The following is an 18,968-nucleotide window of genomic DNA, read 5'->3' on the forward strand; positions in this document are numbered from 1 at the left end:
CCTCATGACCCCCAAACTTCACAACAGCTCCTGCTTAGCCTGCAGCTACAGCCAATTGAATTACTGTTCCCCATTCTCTTTACAAGTCCCATGTCTCCCTGCTGTCACTCCCTGCTGCTCCCAGATTGCCTTTTCCCAAGTAAAGCCATCCCCTTTCTTCAGGGCTCAGCTCCTGGGTCACCTCCTCCATGAAGCTTAATCTCTCTGTCCTTTATACTTCCATGACACTTTACCTCCTCCTCTTATGTTCGCTTCCTACCTTGCACTGCAGTCATTTATAAACATGCTTTATCTCACTTCTAGACTGTAAGCTCCTTGGTAACAGAATTCCTTATCTTTGTCAAGTCTAAAATGCCTAGTCCGGTGCCTTTCATAAAGCAAAACACTAAAAAATTTATGGAATACCTTCAGCCCTCCCCTAGTGGTTGGCATCATAATTCTTTTACCCTGCCGGCCTTTTTGTTTTTATTTTTAGGGAGATGGGTCGACGTAGTTTCTCTTGAAGTAACTTTGGAAATTGAATCCATTTTTTTTTTTTTTCAGTGAGAATGTAGCCTTTTCATTTCAAGAGGAAATAGAATTTCGTTTACCCAGACCTGGTTCCCTTTGAATCTGATTAGGTTACACATTTTATTTTAAAGAGGAAGAGATGAGACGTCACTTTGTCTACACTGAGCCTCAGATAGGCTGTGAGTTAAATATTGCTCTTTGGGCCTCATTGCCTTCTTCCCCTTGAAAGATGCCATAAACAGAGGCAAACATATTTTTCTCCTTTGTTTTCAGTCAAGGTCATCTTTGGGGCTTGGATGGCATCACTATTTATTTTAAATGCGAAAGCAGATCTATGTGCTTTTCAGTGCAGTTTTTCTTTTTCTTTTCTCCTTCCTTCCTTCTTTCCTTCCTTCCTTCCTTCCTTCCTTCCTTCCTTCCTTCCTCCCTCCCTCCCTCTCTCCCTTCCTCTCTTCCTTCCTTGCTTCCTATCTTTTTTGACCCCAGAGTATCTCAGTTTTATATAGACAGAGACCAATTGGTGGCTGATAGACTGTCACTTAAATGGATGGTGGCAAGGACTATTGTTGCACTTGGAAATGTTCTGATAAGCCATTTGGGGAAAAGGCTGCTCTTTCAGAAGCAGGGTCCATTTGCTCAAAAGGCAGCAAGGGAAATCACTGGTGGCAGCCGATTATAACAAACAGGAAGAAGAGACAGGTTTGCCCAAGGCTTCCATACATCTTTCCCCTTTGCAAACTTCTGAGCTGAAGAAAACGGTGGTTTTTAGATTTGCACCTACAGAGAGAGTGAACCTGGATGCACCATGCCATTTGCTATATAAATGCCACACACACCTATGTGTATGATTGGTGTCAGGGTAGACACATCAGAGTAATTCGTACATACACTTCAAATGCCCAACATTTCCATGATGTGTGTGCATCCAAATTTACTGCCAAAGTCTAAGGCAATAAAGGATCTCTCAGCTTCCCCATGATTCAGTTTTCTTTAAGTCATGATTTATCTACAACCTCATCCAGGGTGAATCTTTTTAAATTGAGAAGACAGTGGTTTCTACTGATTGTACTTACCTGCATCAAAACAAAATTTTTATTTTTTAATCAGTCATGATGGGTTTGGAGGTAAGGCAGGGTTAGAAATCATTTTTTTTTGCAAGTTCTCTTTCTTTATGGTTGCTTAATACATTAAGCACACAGATTTTCAAGAAGCTGCCTGGCCTTGGTGTTATTTGGGGGAAACAAAGCAAGAACACATCATGTTTCTTCTCTTCTAATTAAAGTTTTAAATTAAAAAATCTTTTTGAGAGGAAAACGGAGCGTGCTAACCCAATGACAGCTTTTCCTTTTCTTGTTTTTCCTACGTCTGGGCAATGCTCTCCTATCTGCTCCGTGGTGTGCTGGGATGTTGGTAATGCTGCACTAATTAAGGGAAGCTTCCAAACCGCTCGAAAAAATGAAAACAAATAAACAGCCGGGGGGGGGGCGAGGGGAGGAGCCAAGACGGAGCTAGACTAAATGTGTCAGCAAACAGACTAATTTATTTTCAAAAGTATAGTTTCTGCGACTACGAACAACCACGTTGCAGGGAGACTGTCAGGGCCGTTCCGCTGGGGGGAAAAAGTGCTTAGGTTGTCAATGATCTGTTGTTGGGATCCGCCCAGGCAGACGCGCGGCTGGGAAGATGGGCGTGCGGGGACCCAGTTCCCACTCTTGGTTAGGGGAAACCAGTGGCCACAGTGAAGGCCCGCTGACCCAAAGAGAGCTGGCCATCAGGTCCCAGCACTTGTTGAGCCACCTTCACCCCCAGTCCGCGTCTTTATAATTTGGTTACAAAAATTCTTCTCGCCTTGTTTGAAACCGCTTTCGAGCAGAGGATGCCATGTCTTGGGCGGGAGGCCGCGATGCCCTGCGGGATCCGCGAGGTGCTGGATCTGACTCCCCGACACCCAGGGCTGCAAAGGCGAAAACGGCGAAACCCGGCAGCAGCGGCTACGGGACTCCAAGCTTCCAAGGCGGCCGCCAACGCGCCCCCAGTCGGAGACAAGCCGCGGGTCCTGACCCTCCCTCTTTCGCGGGTGAATGAATGATTAGTCAAACAGCACCTCCCAGCCTCTCTCTGCCCAAGATTGGAAGGGAGGAGTCTTGGAGCAACTGTTTTCTCTTTTTAAGGGTGAAAAGCTTTCGCCTCTGTACATGTATTAACAGACCTTGCGTGTCGTTTCAACTTCTGTCCTCCCTAGTGTCAGGACGCGCAGGCACAGAAGCACAGAGCACTAATCTCTAAGGTCACTCGCCCCCTCTGCCTGGTTCGCCCGCGAGTCTGTTGTCGCGTCCCCGCCAGAGGGAACCAAAGCAGGACCTGAAAAGTTGCGGGGCTCTTCCTGAAACCCGTTTGTTCCTGCTTCTCAAAACTGGGGCACCCAGTTGCTAGCAGGAGTGGCGAGGCACCCCTGCGCCTCGTTTTCTGCTCCCTCACAGGGTTGGGGAACCCAGGCGTGAGCAGGGGTGGTGCGCACTCCCTCCCTCCTGGGTGTGGGAGCTCCCTCGGGAAAGGGAGGCGGTGTCCCGCGCGCCGGGTGGTGGAGATTCGCCTTCCCGGCACCGCTCCGCGGCCCGGGCCGGTGGTGATCTGGGGAACGGGCTAGAAGCTCGGTTGAGACTGTTTCCGGCGCGGCGCGGGGCTCCCATAGTCCCTCCTGCGCCCAGGCGTCCCCAGAGGGTTCAGGGAGGTGCAGGGTGCGCCCCTGTCTTCCGCGGCGCCGAAACTAGCGTGCGCGCCCGCGGGGCCGTGAGCCGGCGGGGACGGCAGGGGGTGGGGAGCGCAGGAGTGGAGGCCGCAGCGGCAGCGGCGGCCGCAGCACCCGGGGCGGTAGCTGCAGTCCCGGCGGCGGGGAAGCGGCGGCGCGCACTCCACAGCGCAGCGCCGCTGCTCCACTCTGTCATCTCCCGCAGCTACCGACACCCCTTCTCCCCGCCCGCTCTCTGGCGCAGAGGGGCTGACTGAAGCAACTCCTTAAAAAAAAAAAAAAAAAAAAAAAAAAAAAAAGCTGCATTGGAGGAGCCTGGCCACAGGACCCCTCCTCCCTGGGCGCCCCCTCTCCCTCCCCCCTCCGGCTCCCGGGCGCCCGCCTCCCTCCTTCGCGGACTGTCTCCCGACACGCCGGCTGAGAGCCCTTTTTGACTGCTAGCGGCCGCAGCGGAGTAGAGGCGGCGGCGCGGGACCTGCAGTCGCCCAGGATTCCCTCCAGGTGACGATGCTCTGGTTCTCCGGCGTCAGGGCTCTGGCTGAGCGTCCCTGCCGGCGCTCGCCTGGGATTACCTGCTGCGTCTTGCTGCTGCTCAATTGCTCGGGGGTCCCCATGTCTCTGGCTTCCTCCTTCTTGACAGGTAGGGGAGGGGAGGCGAGGGACCGGCCTTCCCGGACGCTGGCGTGGTACCTGGGAGAGGAGGCGCTGGCTTGCCCCGGGGATGGGAGGGTGAGGAGCGCGTACCTTGGCGCCTTCCCTTCGCTGGCTGATGGTGAAGAGAAGTCCGGGCAGTGAAGGGGTGTGAGAAGGCTGGTTGATTTCAATGTAGTCGTAACAGACATTCTTCCATATTAAATTCGGAAATTCCCTTTATTTCTAATGTTTTCCTCAACCCTTATTTTAACCATTTCTCCCCCTGTACAATTTAGGGAAAAAAATTGAACCGTTTTACGCACATCCTCTTTTCTCACTCTGTAAGGTTCCAATATACCTTCTGTGCTACCGGTCCTTTTTAAAGCAACCATTCTCCATACCTTGAATTTAAAGAAACCATCATGTTTAAAAAGGGTAATAATCTCAGGATATAATAATGATATGTTTTTCAAGCAGGTGAGAATCTCAGCTACTATTCTGAGGGACATACTTTACTGACACCTGGTGCAGAAAAAAAAATATTGAGTCAATTTCTAAGGGAAGAGGAAAGAGGATTGTGTTTCAAAAAGTGGTTTCAATCCAAGACAATATGAGGCAGATCTATATAAAGGCCTGTTCATTGACACAATTCTGAATTTTATTGACATTGAAAATCTACCCTAATGCAAATTTAATTTTTATTTTTATAGGAGTGGGATGTGATTAGTAGAAATGCCTTCATAAAAGCCTATTATTAGTAGATCCAGCAAAATATTTGGAATTGTGCTTAAATCGACTGAGAACAGAAAATCTATCTACATGTCGTTTTTTAAAAAACCTATGCAAATAAAACTATTTTAAATTGTTTTTTTTTTTTTTTGGTGTGAATTTGTTTTTGGTGAGTTCAGTAATTCGAAACTCAAGAGTTTCTGAAGTTCAGAGTAGTAATTTTGAAAAGGATTAGTGTAAAAATATAAATTTTGTAGTAATACCGCTAAGCAAAGTTTAAATTAAAAATCTCCCTTTTCTCTTCAGGTTCTGTTGCAAAATGTGAAAATGAAGGCGAAGTTCTGCAGATCCCATTCATTACAGACAACCCTTGCATAATGTGTGTCTGCTTGGTAAGTGTGGATATCAGGTAAAATGAACTTAATTGTTCCCTCTGACAAGGTGAATCCATTAAATGTAGTCATATAATCAGATCTGAAAAACTACCTTTGATTATTAGAAATCTGCACATAGTAGGTACTTAGCAATAGCTTGTGAATTGAATTTGTAAGTCTCACGGACTTCAGTGGGCAATTTCCATTTCAGCAGGCTGAGAATTGTTATCTTTGACATCATGGTCACAGAAATAAACTTAAGATAAACTTTATATGACATTGTCTCAGTGGTAATTTCAGTCTGCTATGCCTGTTCCTGGTAATAGCTATTGCCACCAATCATTTCTGTCTTGAGACTATCCTCTGAGCTCAGCAGGAAAATGATGAGATAACATTTAAGCATAAAGGTCAGGGATAAGGTATGTCACAAGGGGAAGGAGAGGTGACAGCCACAAAGGACAAAAATAAGGACAAGATGTAATCTTGAATTTCTTTGCGTGTTATACCCTAAACTCTCAAATAATAGTCTTTATTTCTGATTTGACAGGGTGAGTCAGAAAGTATAATTCTCTCCTTTATAGAGAATAACACTTGGCTATTAGTGGCTTAGTTCACACTGGCAGTGGTTAGTAGATTTTTAAAAAATAATTTGTTTCAGTTTATTTTAGCGTAATAGTTAGTGATAAGTCTAATAAGTAACCACATGGGGGAGATTAAGTTATATGAATAAGAATTTCTGAGATGAAATGTAGACCCACAAAGAGCAACATTTTTGCTTAAAACTGTTTTACATGCCACTCACTTTTGGCAAACCTTGATTAAAAACTACCACATCACAAAACCTACTGGAAATGCATTAAGGCAGTCAAATGCAAAGCACAAAAGTGATAGATGACTACTTTTTGCCAGATCGGCATTCAGTCTGGAACTGGAGAAGAGATCCTTGTTGTTTAGGCAAACGCTAGGCCACCTGGGTTTAAACTACCCCAACTTTTTCATGACAACAGATGAGGTCAATGTTGAGAAATGATAAATGGTTTAAGGCGAATGCTGTAAGAAATGATTATCAGGTTCTGAGGACTAAGGAAATCAACAGAAACGGTAGAACATGCATTACTTCTGCTGAGACCATAAATACTGCTGCCTAATAAAAATGAGCTAAGGGACTGCGTTTATATGTTGCCGTGTTAATTAATGATCTTTCACCAAGGGACCTGTTGGAAAGAAGCTTTGAGTTTAAATTTTGACTCAGTTATAGATTTATAAGTGCGGGTGGAAAGAAGCTTTGAGTTTAAATTTTGACTCCATTGTAGATTGACAAGTGCGGGTGGAGGATAACCTTTCTTTTTTTTCATTTCTCTTATCTGTATCAGAGTGAATTATTTTATCTTAATCTCTTAAGATTTCAGAGGAAATTACCCTGACCAAGTAATATTTAAATGTGCTTGGAGCTCCATATGTGAAAATATTGTTTTTCTCCCCAGCAATATTACTGTTTATAAAGTTCAAACATACAGTTTGAGTTTTGCAAACCAGGGCCAAATAACATTATGAAAAATTCTCCACGCAGCACCCACCTTTCAGCACTCTTTCCCTAGCTGAAAACAGTGCCTGTCTCTGAAAGCGGAGACTTACTGAGAAGAATATAGATATTACAATCCTGACTTTTTGAAGGTAAAAGAATAAATCTAAAGAGAAGAGATTTAGAAGGGCAGCAGTTTCATTTATGTCTTTAAATAGTTTATAGCATTTGGAAGGTTATACCTTGGATGAGAGTTGTTAGAAATTCTAAACATGAAATGCCCAGATCTGACAATGGGATTCACTCATTATGACAAAGATGCCTTAGGACTGTTTTACTAGTGGAAAGGCTCAGTGATACGTTATGGTGACTTTTGCAGGGGCTTAGAATTATGGGGTCTGAGTTGTCACAGCCATTATCACTTCCCAAACATTTGTAATGATTTGGTAGAATTGAGTAAGTATAGATGGATGACCACTTCCATATATACTCTGGTGAGTTTTTGTGGGACTCACTATAGCCCATGGATTCCAAAGCACCCCAGACTGCTGCCAGGCTGCTTGACATTTTTATACACAGCCTGGAAGGTAAATACCCTTAGCAGATTGATAACATTAGCAATCACAACTAATATTTATTAAACACTTTTTACTTGCTGGGCACTTACCTATGTCTGCATTGTTTCATTGAATCCTTAGAAATCGTTTGAGGATCATCACACCAATTTTACAAAAGAGGAAAAAAGGCTTACGGAGGTTAAGCAGCGTGCGAAGATCACATTTTAGTAAACGACAGGGCTGGAACTCACTCTGGGTTTTGTCTGACTCTAGAGTACATGCCTAAAAGCAGGCTATTTGTTCAGTTAAAGATGTGAAAAAGCAAGGGGATAAGAGGTCGTTGCATTATTTTACCTTTTGGCATTGCTTGAATTATTTTGTTTTTTTTTTTTCTTTGCACCGTTTAGAAGTCTGGTTAGTTAACATTTGTTAATCATATTGTGTGAAAGGAAAATCTCATTATGAGTTCAGTTGACCTGCAGGGAGCTTCAGTTGTGAGCTAGTTTTATGTATGTACATTAGGAGGGTATGTAATAGTCTAAACTGTACTTTGGATAAAGAAAATAGTCACACTTAGTTTGTGTTGGTCCAGCCTTTTGGCAGTAAGTCACCTAAGACTGAGCCTAAGCTCGTATCTTATTTCATAACATGTACTAAAAAAATCTAACCCCCACATAGGCTTAAAAAAGACGTAAAATGTTACAGTTGGGAGGAAATAGGTGGCATACAGTCCTGTATATAATTACAGTGTAAAAGCTTGAAAAACCTCACAAAATCAACTTGGCCTGATTTAAACTTTTAAGCTCCGAAATGGTTCAAAGGTGGAATGAGCTCATTTCTGTGGGGATTTTGAGGATGATAGCGGGTACAGCGGCCACAGTCAGCAGAGCAGAATAATTTTATCCTCGTTTATCATCATCTGCGTAGACCCGAACATCTTGCCAGAACCAGTAGTGATCCAAGAATAACCTGGTGGGTAGCTGGTGACGGATATCATCTTAAAGTGTAAGGGCCAAAGACCGTCAGTTCATCCGATCAAGGAGAAGATGAGAAGACAGACCAGTGTGCTGGAACGAGGGAGCTACTGGTGGGCAGCTTGAGTTAAAGATGCAAGGGCTTTATTGTTCAGTGAGAAAGAAAAGCACGCTTATCCCTTGTCTTACAAAATGGCCTTTTACGGGGCCGAGGAAGGGAGGCCCAGACTTATTGCTGCTTTGTGTGATTGTTTTTTTCCTGCTAGAATTATTTTTCTCATAATGCCTAGGAAAACATGTTGGGGCCTCCCTGAAGTACAGCGGGTGAGAGCCAGCAGCATCCAGATAAATTAATCTAATTCTCTGGATTTCTTGGGATCCCCAAATCCAGAAGTGGTACTCCCACTCTCCACCCTCTTCCCCTCTAATTGTAGAGCAGAAGGAGATGGCAGAAACCAGTGTATTCGGTGCAGTGCTGGAAACCTGAGAAAACTTTGGAGGCTGCGATTCAGAAAACCAGAAGTCAGAGCTTAGTTTGGCATACATTTTGCTCAGCAGAAAACATTATTCTGAGTTTTAAATTTCCTCTTTTAAATCCAGAGGTGCAACACAGAAATGGACCCTTTGCTCATAAAAAGCAACGTGAAATTTGGTGTTACAAGAAGCGGGCTCTGCCTACCTTAGAGCCAACCAAATGGTGAAAACAGAGGAGACTTTGTCTGCTGTTTTCTGATTTTTTTAATTACAAAAATCCTCTATCACTAAACAAGTAGCTGCCAGCATCTTAGACTCTCCTGGGTGCCTTATCTCTAAAATTCTCATGGTTTTCTTTGTTCAGATTAACTGGCTAGATAATAGGTATCTATTATCTGAACAAGTGTGAGGCACATATTTGAGAAGGAGGAGGGAGATAACACGGGATCAGGATCCTACCTGTGAGTGTCTTGGGAGGGGGAAGAGAGGGAGGGAGGAAGGGGAGGGATGGAGGGAGAAGGGAACAAGTAGGCTGGATGTATTCAGAGAGATATTGAACTTAGTGTATGCACATATACATATATTGCCATCATTTTTCAAAATTGTTTCCTATCATTTCTAGATTCCCACTAACAAATTGATCAGGATTTATTTTTTTCTGTTTTGTTATTGATGTGATCAATTGCTTTTCAATAGGGCAGTTTTGGGGGGAATGGAACTGTTTTATAAGAGCTCGCAACATGTCAGGGGTTGGGCTCGGTGAATCCACAAATGGCAACTTGTTACCCGTTGAGGTAATGCTTCTTGCTATGCTTTATTGAGGCTCAGAGAGGCAGAGAAAATCTCCTGAGGCCACACAGTACTAAGACATGGAGCTGGCATGTGAAGCCAGTGCTTTCTTTGCTAAACGCATTTGCTTCTCCTCCTCATTTACTGCTTGAAAAATGTCTGCAAATGCCTTCCATGGCTTCAGAGAGGAATTGCAGCCTCCACAAAGTGAAAATAAGCTCTGTTTGGGAGCAGAGTGGTTTTGGCCTTGTAGCACAAAGCAAGTCTGGAACTTGGAAAGCCCTTTCAAAGAAGATATGGTACAGGATGCTCTTCGCCTGGCATCCTGTCTCTATGGCAGAGAGCTTTGGGGCTGACATCAGATAAGCCTGGGTTCAAATCTTGGTGTGGTCACCTCCTGGTAGTGAACTTGGGCAACTTATCTAACCTTTCCAAGCCTCAGTTTCCACATCTGGAGAGGGGATGGGTATAAATACCTAGCTCGTAAGGTGGCTGGGAGAATGAAACGAGATATAACATGCAAGAAGCTTAACTCAGCGCTTGGCATCTAGTGAGTGCTCTAGAATGCTTATTGTTGTTGATGATAATGATATTATTTGTTTATTCTTATTTTCCTCACTTTGAACAGGATGCAAAGCTTATCAGAAAAGGAAAATGTGGTAGCTGATCAAGAAGAGACAGGGTTAATGATGCTAAGCCTCCCCAGCTTTATGAATGAACAGGGTTAAATCAGGAACACTTAGTGGGTTTTCTCGTCCCTCCAGCCTTGGCCTGGACCAATCTAGGCTGCTTCCTGATTGCTACAGGAGTGTGTGGGCCCTGGTGTAGGTTTTCCCCTTGCTCTCCATTAAACACTTAAAGAAAAACTTTCCATGGAAGAGGGGCCTCCTTTTTGCAAGGTATTTACATCTCTATGCCTGTGGGGTCACCTTCACTGGTACTTTTATTGGCAGAGGGTTAGGGCTGGGACTTGGAGTGCGGTAATTCTGGAAAAACTGCCTAGTGGTCTGGCGTCATGGGGATTTTCCTGGCCCACCTTGTGGAAGTGTCTCGACCCCTTTCCAGACCTGAGTGTGTTTTTGCTGCCGACTTACTCACGTGCTCCCCTTCCCCATTCCCATTCCCTTCTAAATGCACTTTCATTTTGTTTTGTGGCGCCAATCTCTACAGTGCACTTAGGCAGGAACTCTGTTTTAAATGTAGGAAATAATGCTAAGGAAAGAGAGCCCTTCCCTAGACCGGAATACAAATATGATGAGGGCAGGAGAATGGGAGATAACGGGGAAAGCCAGGCAGGGCAAAATGTTGGAAAATATAGAGAATTAACAAAAATTTGCTGAATAAATAATGGATATCAGGTGTTTGCACCCTCTCCTATGGGGCTTCTGTCTAACTGATGGCATATTGAATTCCTTGTGCTATAAAAGAACACAGATAACACCATCCTTCATGGCACTGAGAGGTCAAGTATGCATCTTGAATTTAGTTAAGATCAGCAAATGAGCAGAGTATATATTGTAAGACCTCTTGATTCCTAGGTCTAATTCCATAAAACACCACTCAAGGCATCAGGGATATCAGTCATAAATTCAGTAATGTTATTCTTTCTTCCTTCTCTCCACGCCTCATCTCTCACTTCCATTTTATTATTATTATTATTTTTAAATTATTTTTAGCCTTTTCTGTGTTTGAAGCGTTGTGCTGGTTGGGCGTTTTGGAGAGAGCAAGACCAATAGGACAGATTCTTGCCGGGAGACAGGCAAGGGATAAATAAGTTTGACAGAAGAGAAAGAAAAGCACCATAATAGACTGGACCTCAAGTCCTAAGGAAGTTGTAGGTGAATTCTGACTGTGGCGGCTTGGACCTTGACAGGGGAGGAAAGATGCTGCAAGCAAGGCATTGTCTGAGGGAAGGCACAGAGGATTGTGTGCCGGCTGTGGGTGGCACTGGCAGAGTCCATGGGACCAACGTTGTGAAGGGAGTGGGAGTTAGAAAACTCATTGGGAGTAAATGAATCAGTAAAGTTGCAGGGGAACCATTTAATATTTTTGTGCAGCACATGACAAAATAAGATGCATTTTATATCAATGCCTCTAGGAGCTCTTGTGGAGGATGTTTAGAGTGTTCGAGATGCTGGAGTTTGGAAATTTGAGGGATGTTGTGTGGTCAAGTGAGAGCAAATGGGACCCGAAGGAGGGATGAGCAGTGAAAATAGAAAGAAAGCATTAGACCGTTGTTGCTTGCTCTTTGAATTTCTTTGACCATCTTCCAGTTCTAGAATATTTGGACTAAATGACTCTAAAGCACTCCCAGCAAGGCACAGTAGTTAAAATGCAGTAGTCATTATAGTTGGAATGATGTCTCTGTACCACGGTCATTTTGCAAATCACTTGGCATCTTTACAGCAGGGTGCTGCCACTTGAATAGAATGGTTTACTTCCCAGAGCTCACTCTCAAGATTTTATTTTGGGTGCCAGCTCTCTCCCCTTACTCAGAGTAAGTGATATTCTACTCTACACACTGGCATGACCCTTTTGGGAAATTATTCAGTCTGATAGATATTACCATGACAGTGAGCATGCTCAGCTATAGCATAGACTTTATGCATTCATCCAAACTGGGTTGCTCACTGTTCTAGTTTGCTAATGCTGCCGGAATGCAAAACACCAGAAATGGATTGGCTTTTATAAAAGTGGGTTTATTTGGTTACACGGTTACAATCTTAAGGCCATAAAGTATCCAAGGTAACACATCAGCAATCAGGTACCTTCACTAGGAGGATGGCCAATGGTGTCCAGAAAACCTCTGTTAGCTCGGAAGGCATGTGGCTGGCATCTGCTCCAACATTCTGGTTTCAAAATGGCTTTCTCCCAGGGCATTCCTCCCTAGGCTTCAGTTCCTCAAAAATGTCGCTCTTAGTTGCACTTGGGATATTTGTCCTCTCTCAGCTTCTCTGGAGCAAGAGTCTGCTTTCAACAGCCATCTTCAAAATATCTCTCATCTGCAGCTCCTGTGCTTTCTTCAAAGTGTCCCTCTTGGCTGTAGCAAGAGGCTGTCTCTCCTTCTGTCTGAGCTTATATACTGATCCAATAATCAAGGCCCACCCTGAATGGGTGGGACCATGCCTCCATGGAAATTATCTCATCAGAGTTATCACCTACAGTTGGGTGGGTCACATCTCCACAGAAACACCCAAAGGATTCCAATCCAATCAGCAATAAAATTTGATTGCATCAAAGAATATGGCTTTTTATGGGGGACATAATACATTCAAACCGGCACACTCATCTTAAAAAAGCATACTGAGGTGTGGTGACATTGAGTCGTCAGGCTTGCAGAGGTGTTTTGGAGCCCAAGTTGATAGTAGTCGGTGATAAAATGGATGGAGAAATGAGAGATGGGGAGAATTGAAGATGATCTTGAGAATTCTAGCCAGTATTATAGGCAATGTAGGAAGAGAAGTGGTCAGGGATGTGAGTGGGTGATAATGAGTTTAGGCTTGATGAGTTGGGGGTTGGTGAACCATCAAAGTAGAAAAGTTGCACAGGCCAAGGCAGAGGATATTTGAAGTGAAAGTCCAGTGGTATTAAATATTGCAGGCAGTTAGACTGAAGAGTCTAGGAGAATGTCAAAGAAGGAACTTGCTCATCTTGTTCCACATTTGACATAATGAGAAATGACATTCATCTTCCTCATCCCAATTCTGCTGCATATTTGTATGTGGAATTGAATTGAATTGACCACAGAAATGAATTGAATTGATTCCATTTGTTGGAATCTCATTTGGCAAGAAACCAAAACTAAGATTGCTGTAGGGATTTTGAAAATTTAGTTCAAAAATCACAAATTTTCCAAACTTTGATTTTAAAAGATCTTAGCAAAAGTGAATGGATACCATATGGAATTTTGAAAGGTGTCAGAACAAAACTAATTTCATGGGTAAAAAATAATATACAGTTGCAAACATCTTTAGAATATTTCCACAGTAAGTGCAAAATGGACCAGGCCACATTCAGGCATTTTTTAAAATGATGAATAAGATCAACAATATAAAAGTGCCTGACCAGTATAAAAACGTCCTGTTATATACTTTCAAGTTTGCTCTATTAAACTATTAATGGTAGTTTAAAAATATTACAATATAATTTAAAGTATTAAAACTGAGGTATTTAGGTAAAATATTTTCTTTTTTCATTAAACGTTAATGTCCATTTTGCTAGTGAAGTGCAGCTGCGTGGTGGTGGCCTTGGAGTCTGAAGCTATTGGTTCAAGTCTCATCTGGGCTGCCTGGTGGCTGTGCAACTTTGAGCAGATACCTTGCTGTCTCTGAGCTTTCAGTGTGTGTACTGAGCAAATTACAATGCTATATGTGCCCTTAATCTTCGTCTGTAGAGATAATAATGCAAACCTCAATTGTAGGCATTAAATAGAGTTAAAAGATATAAAATTGTGAAAGCCCTTTGTAAATAGTATAAATAGAATTATTATTTAGGGCAAGAACTTAAATGAAAGAAAGGAAGGTAAATGGCCTGACACTAACAGCATTAATAGTGTAATGAGTAAATAAATACTTCAGACACAATTTTGTAGTGGTTCCCATCTCTGCCTGTTAATAGTTGTGTGGCTTTGGGTGACTTGACTAATGTTTCTGTTTCAATATCTTCATCTTCATTACAGCTCTCTTATTAGAATTGTGAGTTAAAGCATGTAAAATTCTTAAAACAGGAGGAACATGGTGAGCCCTTCAGAAATGATAGTTACTTTTAATCATTTTCTATGTTGTCAATAAAAATAGAAATTGACTTATATTCTTACAAAAAAAAAAAAAAAGGTAGTTACTGCCACTGTCCAAATGCTGTGTACTTACTGCCTAGGTGATACTTCTAAAAAGTGACCAAACAGTCTGCTTTTATTACAATTTATCATCAACTCCTGTGCCATGTTTCCTCTGAATTTCTCAGGGTAGACAGTGGAACTTTATTAGAGGTTCTGTCACTCTTTGTGTTAAAAGATGGCAAACCCTGGTAGTATTCGATGCTTAGCAAATGGTTTGCTCCTCTATTTTTCATCTTCAACAGCACATCTGCTTGATCTGCATCCATCTGTGGACAACGTATCACAATATTGCTCTCATGATGACACCCAGGTGTCCTTCTGTAGCATTTGCCACTGAATCAGGAAGGTGGGAGGTAAAACTGTAAAGCTGATGCCTGAGCGGACCTATTGAGGTTGAAGCTTCTGAGTCCTCTCTGCTTGAAAGAGTGTGGCATGGCGTGGTGTCCTGCTTTCTGACCAGCTGTGGACACCTGTGCATACCTGTGGTATAGGGCTCTGTCCTATAAATAGTCAGCCCAGATGAACTGCTGTGACCAGACATGGACCTGTGGGTGTGTACACGCAACTTTTTATGTTTGCAACCAACTGTCCTGCAGGTTGTCTGAGTCTGCATCTTTTTCTCTTTGACAGCATGTGCTCCCTTATAGAGTAGTTACTTGTATGAGTTGTTGTCATAAGAGATGGGGTCCTCAAGGGTAGGAACCTCGCCATACCACCTCCGTAAGCCCCTGGCTTCAGGGAGAGGTCCACAACCTTGGGACTTGAGTGGGAGTTAGGCTGGAGTTTCCTGTTTATAGTTGGGGTTGTGAGCACTTGGGATAGCTCCCCACAGAATGGAACTCCAAGTTCCCAAACACGATTATCCCAGAGCATTTGTGACACAAGTGCAACCTCCTCACTAAAAGACATCCTAAATGATCATTACAAAAACACGTTTTTTTCCTTTGAGGGGAATGTCGTCACATTTGAAAAGAGCACATCATATGGACATAGAGACTTGCTTTTATTTGTGAAAAAGGGAACATTTCCTCTTATGGAAATATCCTACTGTCAAAAGCGGAAATGTAGGTAAGTCCACAATGCAGGAGGCACTGAGAGGGGACAATCCAGGATTATCTCTTTGCCTTTCAAAAGTCACAATAAAAAATGCCTCCCCATCCCTGTAGCTAGCATTCCCTGGCCGTAGCCACTCCCTTTCAAGGAGGCGGACTCTGAAATCTTGACACAAGCCTTCATGTTTATATTAGGTTCTGGATGTTCCCTTGGCTTCTGGGAGCTGACTTTTGAAAACTATGTTTTTCTTTTAAAGACAAAGGCCTTATTGTATGCACATGTAGCATAAGGAGTTTTTTTTTTTTTTTTTAATGTTAGGTAATGGGTGATACTAACCCAGATCTGCCAAATGGAAAAGTTCAGAGGTCTGTAATCTGAATGGCAGTTATAAGGTTTCAGGCAGGTAACTCAACAAGGGAAAATTAGAGGGCGCCGTCACTGACCACAGGGTGTCCCCAAAATGCCCTCCTTGACAGAATCACCGAAAAATGACTGCAACACAAATGATGGTATCCCAGAGACACTTGGTAGAGAATGACAGTGATAATTAAAATAATGGAGATAGCAGTCACCAACATTTTAACATAAAAGCATGAATTTTCAAATTCACTCTTGTATTTTTGGTCAAAGAAATAGAGTTTGGCTAGATGGTTTTTCACGGCTGCTAATGTGGTAGGCATAGACTGGGCATCTTATTTTTAGCACCTGGTGGTGGCCCGTCTGGGTGTCTGGCCCTTTCAGCTGTGGGTGACCTCAGACAGGCCGTTTCCAGGAGAGATGGGCCTGTGCCCCGGAAAGGCAAGGAAACAGAAGTCCCAAAGGACTCGTACATTTCTTTGGGGCTCAGTGAGAGCCATTGTTACTCTCTTTATCATATTTTTTCTTTTCCTTTTCTCCTTAAACATTTTCTTTTTAAAAAACCTATCTCTTTAGGTTCATCTTTGAGGCAAATCAAAGGATTAGAGCGAGGATGCTAGGGTCACTTTAACCCTCTCACTGCTTTTTAAAATGACATTTTCATCCTTCCCCATATTTATTCTTAGAGCTTTGTAATAAAATATATTGGGCAATTCATTTTCCATTTTATTTTCTGATTCGGCAGACTGTTTGAGCCAAGATATCCAAGTTGTTCCCTCTTGGCCCAGAGGTGCGGGGGCTGCAGCTTCTGTCTTCAGCAAAACCTTCTTGTGCCCAATTTGACTGCCTCTTTCTGGTGTTACCTTTCAGAAATTCATGAATTCTAGAGGCGCTCGCAGCCTGTCCTGCTTTGTGAGTTTATGGCATAAAACAGTAGCATCGAGACTTTCCCATAGCCACGTTTCTTGGTCTCAGTGGGACACACTTTTCCTGGACGAGAGGACAGGAAAGATTCATCAGCCATCCCTCCACTTGAGAGCTGCTGGGCCAGAACAGTTAGGGTTCTGCCGGGTACCAGTGTTTATTATGCTCCTGGTGGGGAATGGAGTTTATTAGAACAGAGATTTGGCAATTTCCTGTTTTTAAGCACTTGTATACCAGCAGTTCTGCTGCTCTGAGCCCCATCAGCACCTAGCTGAGCCCCTAAGACGGTGACTCAGCTCCGAATTTGGGGAAGGGCTGGTTGGCAGCGGAGGGTGCAGGAGCCTCCAGGGGTGGCCTCTGATGGAGGAAATAGCCCTTCGTCTCCCTGCTGGGCTGGGCTGGAAATGCGTGTTCCAGATGGTGGGGGCGTCCCTTTCCACCGTGAGTACATGTGCGTGTTGGGGAATGGTTGGGATTTATTTAAAATGTGAATAAAGAAGACTGCTCTGTGTAAACTATACACTGGGCAAAGGTGAAGAGAAATTTACTTAAAATATTTTGCACCCTAGTTGGCCATGTTACAGAAATTTAGAGCTGCCAGGTTTGGGTGTTAGGTTGAAAAATAAGATATTTTAGATATTTGACTGTTTAGGACCTGTAGAAACAGCAGTTTCATATGATTCAACTGAATATATCCTTTGAGCACCTCTGAACTTTTGCAATGGAGATATGCATCCTGACAGGTTACTGCAACATATTTGACAGAGTGGGCCTTTAAATTCAGGGTAAACTCATGCCGGGTTCATAAAATAAAAATAAAATGTGGTGATGTAGTTTAAAAGGCTAGCACGTCTCAATCTGTCAGTCCCCATCTCTGAATTAATGGGCTCTTCTGTTCATCCACAAGACCCCTCTGGAAGAGGGGTCAGTGCTTAGCTTAGAGCTGGGAGCATATGGTAGGTGGGCAGGAAATGTGGGAACTGAATGCTGGGCTGCAGGAGGGAAATGATTGATGATCATTAAACTCGACACATATTTATTGAGCATTTATGTTAATAGTGACCCGAGGCACTGCAAGATTGAAAAAAAGCATTTTTACATGAAAAAGAGATTAAATTATGTCCCAGATAGTTTTGAAGTTAGGTATCTTTTATTGCTTTTGAGTTCTTTGAAAATTAATAACTTATGCAAGCTATAGATATTAATTCTTGGCTGGAATATTTGATTAAACAGAACAAACTATTATTCCTTTACTGTGGTAAAAGTATATATATTATTATATATATTAATATATTTATTTATAGAAGTAATAATATATATTAGATGTATATATAGACATAAATGCATTTAATGTAACACTTACATAATGGTTTTAATTTGCAAACCACCTTCTGTCATCACATACTATAAAAGGAAAGTGTGAATGTGTGATTAACTAGTGGTTGTGGTAAAGGAGGCCCACAGAGCGGTGTCCTGAGCACCAGTGACAAGGGACAAGCAATTGTGTTCCCATCACGTGCAGCCTTTCCCCTTCCCTCCTGCTCCTCAACACACTTTTTTTTTTTTTGCCTACTTAGAGTGTGATTTGACCTGAAATGCTGTCTTCCTTCATAGTTGTAGGTCCTTTACAAGTTAGTGGTGAGAATTTCTGCCTTCAGTTTCCTCTGTTCCTCCCACAGGGGCCCAGAAATGGTGGTTCTCAGATTTTAACATGCATAAGAATCACCAGACAGCTTACCAAAAATGCTGATTCCCTGGGACCTACTCCAGAGATTCTGATTCAGTAGGTCTGGGGCAGATCACAGAATCTCAATTTTTATTAAATTCTTGAAGTAATTTTTACCCAGGGGCCAATTTCTAAAAAAAAAAAATTCCAACTGAGGCTTATTGAAAAGAGAAGGCTATATATATAAATCTATAAATAAAAATAAATTAATTCCCCAGTGAAAGATCATGTTAAATAGTGGTTTACTGCAGTTGAAATTCTGCTGTTGGTTAGAATTTTATAATAGGTCAACTCATTTATATTACATTGCTTCTATGGGGCTTTCAAACAACCACCTTTTACATTGACTGTCTTCATTGAAGTGCTACTTTTCCTCTTCCTCTATCAAGCGTCCCCTGGTCACCCAACGGAATTAGTTAATTCTTTTTTGAAAGTTTTATGTTGGTTGCTTTTGTTACAACACTTCCTCTTGCCTCCTTAGATTTTTATTAATTATTTATATGCCTTTTCCTCCACTGGACTTGCAAATTCTTCAGGGCAGGGTAATGCCTAACTCTTCTATCACTTAAAACACCTAGAGCAGCACCTTACAAATTTTAAGATTCAACAACTATTTAATGAATAAGCTCTGAGTTCTCAAATTGAAGACAGCTTAAACTTCATTTTCCCTCAAAGCTACCCTTTGAGGTAGGATGGGAGTTTTGGGGGAAACCTATTGTGCCAGTTTAGATGTAATATGGCCCCCAAATGCCATTATCTT

At 42.6% G+C, this 18,968-nt stretch overlaps 1 protein-coding gene across 6 annotated transcripts in view; it reads left to right on the top strand.

The window, feature by feature from the left end:
• Positions 1 to 3,353: 3,353 nt before the first annotated feature.
• The window catches only part of BMPER (BMP binding endothelial regulator), a 232,659-nt gene continuing 217,044 nt past the window's right edge, over positions 3,354 to 18,968 (top strand). For 2 of the 6 annotated variants that reach the window (XM_037837053.1, XM_037837056.1), the window contains exons 1-2: positions 3,357 to 3,899; positions 4,928 to 5,013. In XM_037837053.1, the coding sequence (XP_037692981.1) occupies positions 3,767 to 3,899; positions 4,928 to 5,013 (219 nt within the window). In that variant the 5' untranslated portion in view covers positions 3,357 to 3,766. Of the gene's footprint in view, positions 3,900 to 4,927; positions 5,014 to 16,581; positions 16,924 to 18,968 lie in introns of those variants that run through there. The other 4 variants (XM_037837058.1, XM_037837052.1, XM_037837057.1 and 1 more) reach the window with 4 other exon arrangements.

This window comes from Choloepus didactylus, chromosome 5 (genome assembly GCF_015220235.1).
Source record: "Choloepus didactylus isolate mChoDid1 chromosome 5, mChoDid1.pri, whole genome shotgun sequence".
NCBI classification, from domain to species: Eukaryota; Metazoa; Chordata; class Mammalia; order Pilosa; family Megalonychidae; genus Choloepus; species Choloepus didactylus.